The sequence below is a fragment of the Calidris pugnax genome, unplaced genomic scaffold (assembly GCF_001431845.1).
Source record: "Calidris pugnax isolate Ruff unplaced genomic scaffold, ASM143184v1 scaffold44, whole genome shotgun sequence".
Classification (NCBI taxonomy): domain Eukaryota; kingdom Metazoa; phylum Chordata; class Aves; order Charadriiformes; family Scolopacidae; genus Calidris; species Calidris pugnax.
The window spans coordinates 29,414,958-29,427,522 of NW_015094506.1; the positions used below are offsets into that span (position 1 = coordinate 29,414,958).

The window sequence follows — 12,565 nt, forward strand, 5'->3', positions numbered from 1 at the left end:
CCCGTATGTGATGGACTTGGAAAACCAATGATTCTCTTCCACTTCACAGCAAGCTTTTGATTTTGAAGACTGTGCTTCAGACTCTCCAGAATAAATGATAAACCCAAGTTCTTCCAATATTTGGATCCATATCTGGCTCCTTCTTTATTGGAAAATAAGGTCTGAAATCCTAAGTAACTTCAAAGAACCTTTTTGGCAATGTAGCTAATGCAGACACATTTGGCTGCATCTTCAGGCAACATGAACAGAAAAACATAATTAAAATAACTGAGGAACAAATGTTTTTGTTTTTATTGATAACTATCTGGCATTGGTTTTGCAGAATACGTACCAGCGAAAACAGCCAACCAAATTTTCCAGCTTGTAAAAACTCTACTCAGTTGATACTCAAGAGGAGGAGAGAGGGATTGAACTAGGGACTGAATAACCGAAAGAAATAATGATCAAATCTGTTTGTTTTTTTCCCCCCGCTTCTTTTAATGTTTGTCTCTATCTATCTCTTTTCATAGATGTGTGTTTGTATCTTTGTCACAAAAATTAATTATGACTGCAGTAAATTTCTTGAACTCATTTCAGTTTTGTTAATTAATTGGAAAAAGAAAAAGATTGCAAAATACTGTTTTCAATCACCCTATGACAATCAAAATAATTGTGAATTTACTGCAATTAACAACCAAACAAGATGCATCAGTTTTAACTAAGATGAATTCAGAGACCTATGGAACTGCTTTTTGGAACAAAGAAAGATCATGGTACATGTAGACAGTAAAGTGTTTAGAGAGTTTACAGAGCTGGAACATTTAAGAAAAAGGTTAGACAGTAACAGAGAGTTTTCATGGTGATTGAAGCTATCATCTAACTGATACACAGATGTGTGTCTTCAAAGAGCTATAGACTTATTTTCATCTTCTCTGAAGTTCTGATAATTGCATGATTTTAGCTGACGTTTAAAGATCTTTTGTGTGGTTTGTTAAATTTTTAAAGTACTATTCTATCTGAAGTAAAATTTAATAAATATGAAAATAAGCTGGCTCATATTAATCTGCAGCTGAAAATGTAACATTTTTCAAGTTCTTTCTAGTTATAATGTGTGCAGAGGCTTTACTGCATATTCAGAGCATATTTATAAGATTAATTATATATTTATAGTATTAATTGTATACTATTTATAATCTAATTACATAGTTTCACATAAATGTGGCAATCAATGCTAACAATGATTTACTATACTTGAGAAATGAATGAAACATTGCCTTCATATACTGCAATATAATTTGTATGTTTTGACTGACTGTCTACTTCAGCAAGATATACAAGAAATGTTTATGTAAAACACTCCTGAAGAAGAAATTAAAAATACGTAATATGTACTCAGTTTAATAATAAACACAACCTGCTTTAAAAGGAATAAAAAATCTCATTAGCTTTTTTTTTAAAAAAAGAAAAAGTGACATGTATTATTAACTTTTCAGCCACAGAAGTATCAGTTCTTCAGTATTAGAAATTATGGGAAAGTCCAAAGCAAATTATGTGTTTCTGCGTTTTTTCTCACATGCAATCAATGATAATAATACAGGTTCCATTCAGTTACTAAAGAAACAAGCTGCATGGAAAAGATTGAAATATTTTATTGAAGGATTTAATAATTTCTTATTCAGGGAAGCACAGGTACAGATATAACAAGTGAAGCATTTTACTGCTCCCAGAAAAACTGAACTTTCAAACCTTCAACAACCAATTATTTCAAATCAAAATAATGCACAATGCAATACTGCTTGAGATGTTTTTAAAAACACCAAACAAGAAGACAAATAAAAAGCCAAAACTCTTTTACATTTAAGGTGACATTTTAACATGAAGACGTCGCACATATTTGCTGATATAGTACCTGATGTTAAAGCACACTTGGCAAAGCTCTTACAGGCAACGGTATAACCACTAAAACTCTTCCTGGTTAAACTTCTCTTCAGTATTTTCCCATCTGAACATCTAGATCACTCTTGCTCTCTCTGGAGAGGTTTGCGCTCTGGAGGTAGCATTGGCTGTAATTTCTGCCAGCGTTGTGGAGGCCAGAGGATATGAGTAGCTCGAGCATGTAAAAGTCCAAGAGAAACCTGTAACCAACATATAAAACAGAGAGATTATTAAATACTGCAAATAAAATAAAATGTGGAAAACACAAAGCAAATGGTGATTTGTTAGAGCAATGAGAGAATACAAAGCAGTGAACTTTGCAAACGACGAGTGGTTTTTTGATAAAACATTTACTCGAATTCAAAATAGCCTGCTGAAATGCACTGGTTGTAACAAACATGAACTAGGAATGTTTTTTCATGTTTGAGAAAAACAGTTGGTCAAAACAGGTGAGGTATTCTATAATCCAGCAAAAGCTTTCAGTTATGTTATTCTGGTTACAGCAGAACAAAGTTCAAGTATCTATTCTGAATAAGTTAAACAGAACCTGTATCTTGGATTTGAGCTATGTACACTAACCCCAGCAGGGTAGTGGCTTTTCTAAACATGCTGTGCTTTCTATTTGTCATTCCCTTTCAAAATTCCATTTTGTCTCCAACCAAAAATGGAAATTACTGTGAATTGCAAATGCTTCCCTGAGGATGAAAATGGATTTCTGATAGAATTATTTGAAACGCATTTACAGAACAAATATTTTTTAAGTTCTAGGACCACTTACACTTCATTCATAGGTTTTGTAAACATGTTTTAACATCTTATTCTTATTTCAACAATTTTACTTCACTAATGTTCTACTTCAATAAATCAAAATAAAAGTCAATACTGATATTGCTTACAAATTAATTGTTTATAGGTGGTATAGTTTAGAAAACTGTATTGCTTACAAAACCTTAAGAAACTTACAAACAAGATATTTTTCAAATATGGTATGAAATGGCTAGACTAAGAACAACTGAGAATAGAACAGTCACATTTTCAGATTGAGATAATAAGACAAGCCTTCAGTGTTCGTACTTAACATTGCCATTACGTAATTTGGCATAGAGTTAATCTCACTTAATTTGAAAAGCCTGCAGGATAGTCTTCTGCCTCTTAAATGTTTTGTTTAGACGACTTCTGGAGACAACAGCACGTAATAAGCTTCCCACCAATTATAAACTATCCAGTGCCAATAGAAAAGTTGCAAACAGGACAAAAGTTAGAAACACTGGAATGTCTCCTAAAGAGACATCAGGGTTAGAAGTCTATACAATTATGATTGGCATGGCTAAAGAATGCATAGGCTTTGTTTGCCCTGTTATGTAATAATTTCTCATAAGAATGAGGAAACATCAGATTACATTATTTTAAAGAATTTTTAAAGCCAAAAAAAAGAGAAATGCTTCTTCAGAATGTGCAGGATTACATCATACCTGCATAGACGATACATGATTGTAATAGAAGCAAAGTCCATCACACATAATTGAACAGGAACAACGTAATAATGTAATCTCTATACTCCACAGTAGGAAACACTGAGAGAAAAATTATGTACTTGTTTTGTTCTTATGTTGTAATGATCTGGTATGGGCTGTTGTCAGATCCAGGAGTTAAATGGATTTCTGGTTTGAACCTGTACATTCCTGCTTAAATTTTTATGTAAACTCAGTTCTTCAGTTCCATTCCATTACTCATCACAAAAAAAAAGTGATTTCAGTAAGCAGGTAATGCAGCATTTTATGCAAATAGACACCAAATAGGCCCCTAGGAATATCTTCAGCTAATTTTCTTGATTTAATTTCATAGGATTAATGTATATTCACTAGTCTCTCTCTACTACATAATCAAATCAGTGAAGCTGAAGTGGTCTATATCTAATTCCATATTCTGTAGCTTGATGAAGCAGGTGCTGAATTACTTGAATATAATTTAGTTACTTAATAACCCACAATATCTAAAAGAATCTGAAGTAGATCACCGAAATTGCAGTGTAGCATCATATGTTGCTTGCTTGATTCCTTGCAGGGATCACTTGTTTCCCTGATCCACTGCAGCTTTTTTCCTACTTTCAAGCAAAGGACAGGATGCTAAGTGTCAACTCCATTTTGATAGCATTTAGCTACATTTTTTAAGTCTTGACATGCTTCTGCGTAGTTTGTTGGATATTTATGGAATTCACAATATCCTTTATCTTCATTATCCCATAAAGGGGTCTGGAAATGTAGCATTGCCACAGGGATTTTGTTCCCAGAGTATACAGCATGATGGCACACACATTACAGGCTGGTGCCAAAACATAAAACCACAGCAATCCCCACCACTGCATATAAAATGTGACAGCATTAGTATATAGAAAAATGTTAAAATACTCTTGTCAAACACAAATAACATCCCATTTTCAAAGCTCTGTGTTTTTCTCAGTGCACAGCTTGTTACTGATGTCAGTAGGAGGTCTACACACAGACTGAGAATATAATAAATGAATCAAAACTTGTTTGAAGGTGAGGCTGGCAATAATTTTGCCCAGAGGATTACTTCTACTACCATCATCTGACTTGAAACTAATAAAGAAATATCCTTCCTATAAACCTGATTTACAGGACAACATGACTAGTGTTAAAAAGGAAAAACAGGTATTGTTGGGTGATGGACATCTTTGCTAAATAACAAATGACACTGATGCTATAGGGCTTCTTCTATAATAAGGGCTCGCTTTAAAAGCACCTTGATGTTTGACTTCTGCAAACAACCTTAATAACTTTGTCCACTGCCTATTATTATTCTGTAGTTACCACAGCAGCCACGAATTTCACTGAGGAAGAGCAGTATTGTTTGCAGAGAATAACCTGCCCTTGTTAACGGGTTTACCCTCGTCAGGGTTAGATAGGGACAAAGGGTGAACTGAGAGGCTACGTTTTCTGTTGCAATAGAGAAATGCTGAAATAATCTCTTTAAAAATAGATTAATCAATCCAATTACAGACATTGTTTATTCTCTTTACTTAAGAAAACAAGTTTATCCCCTTGAAACACTGTCTTAACTATAAGAAAAATCAGTACTTTACAGGTACAAATTATTTGAGGAACATGTTTAATTTACAGATGTGAGTAAGAGATAGCAGAAATCTAAATAGCTGATATTTATTTCTACGTAATGATCAATTTATTATTCTTGCTGTGGCAACAACAGATGCTATGTTGAATTGAACCCATATTATTCTCCCTAACCTGAGCTTTTTAGGCATTAATTCTAATTTTTTAAAATCTTTGAGTATTTAATTGAACAACTGAGAAGTCATTCTGTTAACATACCAGTTTTATCTGCAAAATAAGTTTTGAATGAATAATTCTGTTTTGACACTGTTACTGTGATAAAAACATATTTACTCAGAGTCTGCTCATTGTTAGTATGTTACTTGTATGGAGACTGATTAGTTTTGGTGCTGCATTAGGGAAAGATAAGCCTAAACTTGACAGTGATATCTGCAGTGGTATTTACAACTATCTATCTTGCTTATTCTGTCCTAACACTTTGGGATAAATGCACCTTTCTTGATATAGAAACTTATATTACTATGACTTCTCCCAGTTCCAAAATAAGTAACTTTAAAATACTCATTGATTTACAGACTGTACTCTCCACCTCTTCTTGTCTGTTTGCCATTTGACACCTTCACTATCTCTTACCATGGTGCCTTTTCTAATACCAAATCACACTGGTAAAAGCAGCATTCAGACTGTGCAAGAATCCTGCACAGACGTAGCATGCAGTGGCACACACCAAAAATTTGTATGGAAATCCAGTTCTTCAGTTTGGATTTCAAGGAAAAAAAAAGTCCATATAAGTATGTGACCCTAACAAGGCTATTCTCAACTTTCTCAGGGCATGTAAAGTCTACCCAACCTGCTAAATTCAGGTAGTACTGCTTGAGTAGCTGTGAGTTTACTTTATGTTAGGTGCATTCCCCACAGATTTCTCTTTGCATCTTTTTTCCTTGAAACTTTGGTGATTATTCTATATCTTAAATGGCGAAGAATTAAAATTCTGTAACAACACTAGAACAAGTGAGTACAGCACCACTGAATATAACCTCAAAAACAGCAATGAAGAACGAAAAACCCAGGCCTTTACTACCTTTTCTAAAAATAGACTTCCTACCTAGTCAATTTGCTAATTAGAAGTAATAATAAATCAGACAAAAAAAATTCAAGAATGTTCAGCTCTTCTTGTAGCCCTGTAAGCCAGTATTGCCATTGCTCGTAACAAGCTGTAGATCTTGTATCATCTCTGCAAGGCCTCAAGATTAATTTCTCAGGCTTTGTCTTAACTTTCCTTGCCTGCCTGAAGTTTTATTTGGCTTCTTTAGCTGCAACAATTTTTCTAATGATCAGGTAACTATTGCCTAATTTGTTAGTTTTCCTTTATATCCCTTATATTTTTTATACCTGCATATACTTGTGGTATAATGAAAGTTTTTACCTGTACAGTAAAAAAGTAATTGTTCTTTGTAGAATGAAATATTTATGACGTTAACATAGCAATGTGTTTACAAGGTTATAGAAATGGGATAATAAAGACTGCAGGCCTATAAGCAACTTAGCAATGGTCACTAAAAAAAAACCTGAGACTGACTGGGGAGTTGGACAAAAAGATTTTAAGGCTAACAAGGAGAAAAATATTCAGAAGAATAAGGAATGTACTAACATATACAAAACAAAATATGTAATAAATACAGATGAAAAGTGACGTTGCCGGTCAATGAACAAAGAACTAAGTAAAAAACATGTTAGAATACGTATTCAATTAACCTCAAGAGAAGTAAGAGTGAGGAAGAAGAAACCATCAACATCACAGTCCTCCTTGTGATAAATTCAGGATCCCAATAACTCACTAAACCACCCTTTTCCCTTCTTTTTGAACCTTTCTCTCTGGCTCTGAAGAGTCATCTTTTCTTTATTAGCACAGGTCTTCCAAATGCCATGGCCAATGAAAACCATGCAAACACAAAAAAAACCAACAACAACATGTACAATCAGTGTTTCAAATTATGCTTTCTATTCCTTGCAGTAATATATTGTTATTATATTTCTTTTGTTCATATTCAGTTTAGTAAATTTAGGTTATCTACAACCTTTCACATGCTCAGCACTATGGAACATCAAATGTATTCTAAATTTTCTTCTCAAATTTTCTTTTTCATAACAGAAAGTGTTATGGTGGAGAGTAATTCTGTAGCAGTAGAGGTCTATTCAGATGATGTTTTGCTGGCTGGGTACTTGCTACTCCCCACAGAGTTCCTGAAAGGTGCCAATACATTAGGTGAAAAATCCTCTAATATGGAGAAATCCTGGGTAATTTATCGATGGCACCATTCGAGCAGACATATGCCTTCAATGAATTTTTCCAGATGTAGTGGTTCATAGCCCTATATCCTTGCTGTAATTTGACTAAACTGAAATTCTGGAAGATTGGGAATGCCAAATTGGTGTGGAGGTTGAAAACTGTGTGTAAAGGGACCAGGCTAATGAGAAAGGAGAGAAAAAAAGTTCTATATATTTCAGCCCCCAAAATCACAAAGAAAATCTCAGGAAAGAAACACTTAGGTAACTATGTAGTGTTTCTGCTGTACTACTAACAAAAATATATAGTGTGGGATAGCTATCATGTCAAATTAGATTGCTTGTCTTTAAAAAAGGTTGTTGCACTGGATTTTGATATTAGATTGTAGGTGTAAAATGGTATCTCAGAGAATTCTCCCAGTAAATTAGTATCTTCAAAAAATCCATACTTTAATAGAAAGTAAACATGATTGCTATTACATTTCATTTTCTGTACATGGTTGAACTTTGAGACAACTACTGTCAAGTGCAGTTGCAGGAAAAAGACTCAATAAAAATAAAATCCTGTGGATTACAGTAAAAACCCAGAGAAACCACTTCCTCTGGTAGAAGTATCTGGGATAATGAACAATGGCAGAAGAAACAAATATCCTTGAACTCCTTCTTTTATGAATGTAAGAATAACACAAAGATTAGAATCAATAAATTTTTTTGTAAATAAAACCATACCACAACAGATGTTCTTTTACTTAGATCAGCTCCCTGAACACTGGCATAACAAGATGCTAACTAGCTCATGAATACAAAAAAAAGTTTCTTTTCAGCTACACTGCCAAATACTAGTGTCTTCATCATTCCTTACTCTCTTCCCTGAACAAATCAGACCTAATGGAGCCATACAGATCTAGTGACAAAGAAAAGAATGCAGCCCATTAATTTTGTTAGTAAGTGTTCCGTTACAGTTCCATTAGTTTGATAGCTGAAGCAGCAGCTTCAGCTCCAGATAAAACATCCCATACGTGTTTTTTTTCACAGAGCTATTGTATAATCAATAAAGTTCCTTATTAAAATTATCAAATTCAGATGTGTTCATTTAGATATAAAAACTATTATAAAAAATTTGAAATATAAAAATGTCAATTATTTTATTTAAGAAAGCTTTACAGAGTGAAAATAGACACTCAAGAGGGATACAATATATATTACACATATGCACAGACATAATCACAAAATAAGATGTAAAAGAGAGAAATATATTTCAAATGCAATTGATGATTCCCAGAATGAATAAAATTTGCATACTAGCACCGAGTAGCTGTCTGATATTAGTATAACAAAAGGGACTGCTTGAATCCAACATGGGTTTGCAATTTAAGCTACTCATATCAGAAGAGGTGAGCACAGTCACTGCATTGTAATAAAAAATCACGCTATTGATTGAGTTGAAAAAATGCAATGTACTAAATATCAAAATAACTGGGCTGCATTCTCGTTTGTTCTATCATGTCTACATGCCTGTATTAAAGTTACAAAAGAGGTAAAGGAACGAAATGGTCACTGAAAACAGAATATATTTCACATATGAGATTTTTCTACAGTTAGATGTGCAGACAGAGACTAGTTAACATTGAACCATAATTTACATTCATAAAAGTAGTGCAGATTTAAAGCAATAAAGTACTGTATAAAGTACTGTATTCTTTATTCAATTCACGAAGAAATCAGCTGTCAATGCCATTGACTAAATTAAACACTGTAACAAGCTTGGAACAAGTATTCCATGAGCTGAATTCTATCTCAATACATTTTCTTGGAACTGTCGAGGATATATTATAGCTAATTAACTATAGCTAATTAATTTTACTCCTCAGTTTTGTCTTCTGTGTTTTCTAAAGAAAACTTTTTAAAATAGAGGTTCGCATATAACACAGCACTACTATTTTTATCTTCAGTAAGCATGGCATTCCTAAAAATTATTCTCTGTTGCTTATGATTAACAGAACCATTATACTAAATATGTCTACAAAAAGATTTACAAGCCATTCTATTATTTATTTTAGATTCCTAGTAATAAAAATGGTGAAAGAATTTGCTTAGTGCACAGTATGATGTGCTTTGCATGCTGCATATACATAAATATCATTTAATAGTTAAAAGCTTTTTAATATTTCACTGGGTGATGCACAAAATTCCTAGACTAAATAGGATTGTCACTACATCATGTAACTCAACAGAAGAACAAAATGTACTAATAGCTTTCATGAAAAAGTCTTACATTAAAAAGCAGTAATATATTTGCAATGCAGTATTTTAAGAATTGTTAAATAAAGGGGCAGGGAACAATTATTAAAATGCATTCATTATCTTCACCTAGATAGTATCCCAAATCCATGCATATTAATTATTCATGAATAGCATTCAGTGTGAAATTCTGTTCAGCAACTTATTGTGTCAGTGCCAACAGCGTCAAAAGAATGTCAACTTTAGTGACATTTTTCAGCTTACTACACTGATATTGATTATATGCATTGTCTTTCTTGACTTAGGACACTAGGCAGAAATGCTGTAAAAAATTAGGTTGCTTTCCGTTTTGTTGCATATCATTAATTGAGAGTTTCATTCTAAAGCTTTGGCAAATGCAGTGCAATGGGTACACGGGAAGGAGTCACAGAGCAGCTCCGAGAGCTCACACTGCCCAGGGATTGCACTTGTCCTCTCACTGCTCCTCCACAAACCCAATTCATCCACACAGGCTGGTGCTGGAGGAGATGGAACCATGTCCTCTGCTCCGTCACCCCTTCTCTGCCATGCTCTGTGCTTCCAGGAGAGCACACAGAGGTATCCCGACATGGCTCTGGCCACGGACATTTACTGTGACACCCTGAGCAATACAGGAGAATGCCCTGACTTAATCCTGCTCTGCTTCCAGGCCCTAATAATGAGTAGCGAGTATTGCAAAGCTGAGCAAACAAGCTAGGATGATAGGTCAAATTTCACCAAATTTCTGGAACTATGACTGTGCCAGGGATGATATGCACAAAAGCTAGGAGAAATGACATTTCAGACTCACTCAAATAAAAGGAAGGCGTCCTACTGCAAGAATGAAACTGTAGGGTTCAATTTCTAGATACACTCAAATTCTTCTTGAGTGAAGACGTGAAAAAAACCCACATGCTAACTACCTCTTGCATCTAATTTACATTCTCCATACTCTTTCCAAAAGCTCAGAAAGTACCCAGTACCTTAGGTCAAAAATCAGGGCTATTTATGAACTTAAAGAAGTATTGACACTAAGGGATGTCACGGAGAACATCCCATCCCACCCCACTGCTGCCTCGTTTGCTCTAATAGGAGCAGCTCCAGCCTGAGGGGCTCCATCAGTGAGCACTGTAATGGGAAAACATTGGGAGTAGCAGACCCCAGACGTTTGGGAAAGTTCATTAGCTTAAATTTTACTTGGCAGATACCTGGCACTCAGGCAAGATCACGTTACAGTAATTATCAAATGCTGAGGTAAGAAAAGAAAAAAAAGACAAAGAAGGCCAGCAATGGCAAGAAAAGTTAATTCAAGGGAACAGGCGAGAAAATACCTCTTAATTAAAACAAAATGTTGCAACACCTTACGATATTACAACTGTTATTGGGCAAAGCAAGCCTTTTCCAAAACCAGAACTGTTCAGAAATATTCATTGACAATAGCTTGTATGTTCAGCAAATAGATCTGTCAACCTACTCCCAGCTTCTCTGAGTTTTTATCACACATTTGAACAGTTTAGTGGTTGTTGCAATACTGTTAATGAAATAATTTTAATTTTCTCTTACCTTGAAAAGACAATTGTTCAATGGACTATTCCACTTAACTAAGTATTCAAAAAATCCTACTGTGAGGCTTGCTTATATTTTCTCCTAAAATGGCATACAGAAACAGTTTGACTTACAGAAAACATGCTGTTGGCAATATGAGCTATGAAAAGCAATGGGGAGTAAATATTCAATGAGCAGCTAGGATATCAAAATGTCATTAAATAGCTGCATGATATGTTATTAAAATTATAAAAGACTTTTTAATACAGGTCTTTGTGTGAGGATTAGAGCTCATCTAAAATGGTAAATTTCATCAAGATAATAATGTATATGTAATCTCCCCAAGCTGATTTATGAGAAAAAAAAAACAACAAAATAAATAAATACTTTAAATGTATATAAAGATTTTTCTCTCCCTTATGGCTATAATAATAGTTATGAATTTAAGAATGCTTAAATACTTCTTCTCTTATCTTTATCTGATTTATTCTCTACTTTTGTTAAAACAATAGACAGGAGGTTAAATGTATTAAACTCAGCTTCTACTTTACTTGGAAAAAAACTATTTCCAAACCATTATTTTTTTCTCCAGTCAATCTTACTGTTATTTAGCATTCTGTGTTTTTATGATACTGTGGCATTTGTCAAAATACAAGGCTTCTTGATACAATTCAAATCATATAGCTATCCTTTCACATTGTAACAGAAATTATGATTAAATAATTGTCACTGTATATTTATGAATATAATTTCCACATCCTACATAACTAATCCTCCTCATATTCTTTTTTTTTTCTTAATTCACTCCTGATCAGCGTAAGATAATGGCATAACAGGTTTTGCTGAGGAAAAAAGCTTCAAAAAAATAATCAGAAGTATAATAAAATCTTTAATCAAGTACTGTTGCAGTTCTTCTATGCAATCCTGAGTCTACAAGGGTGGATCTCACATGTGAGATGATTGTTTAATTCTCCACAGAAAACTCCCCCAGTGAGGAAGCATGAGTGTTTATGGAGAGTGTTCGTAGAGAAGTGTCATATTAAGTGTCCAGGCCTGGCCCACGTGCCTGGCAGCCCAGGTAGAGCTGACTGATCCAGAAGTGGGAGCAGAGGACCAGTCAGGGTGATGCAGCTCTCCATCATTTTGGGGACATCAGAAAAATTGGGAAGGACAGGAGAAGCCCACATATGAGCTTCCTGACCATTACATTAGAGGTCCAATTAATTGGCTTAAACAGAGGTACCTTCTGCCATTTGAGATATCCCAGGAAACCTCTACTGGCCACTATGCTTCCTCATTCAGAAGGGCACAGGCTTCTTCAAAGTCCTGTGCTATATCTTCCAAAAGCACATAAATGTTTCAGATTCACTAGGACACAGCAAAACCAGTTTGTAGATAGCTAGTTCTTCCATTACTTTCTCCAAGACCTTTGTTATTCTTCTTGGCTTATACTCACCATTTTTTTCTGT

General features: G+C 34.4%; 1 protein-coding gene across 2 annotated transcripts in view; it reads right to left on the bottom strand.

The window, feature by feature from the left end:
* Window positions 1-1,610: 1,610 nt before the first annotated feature.
* Window positions 1,611-12,565, bottom strand: part of IMMP2L (inner mitochondrial membrane peptidase subunit 2) — a 473,407-nt gene continuing 462,452 nt past the window's right edge. The window contains exon 6 of one of the 2 annotated variants that reach the window (XM_014964182.1): window positions 1,611-2,114. In XM_014964182.1, the coding sequence (XP_014819668.1) occupies window positions 1,995-2,114 (120 nt within the window). In that variant the 3' untranslated portion in view covers window positions 1,611-1,994. The remainder of the gene's footprint in view (window positions 2,115-12,565) is intronic. The other variant, XM_014964183.1, reaches the window with a different exon arrangement.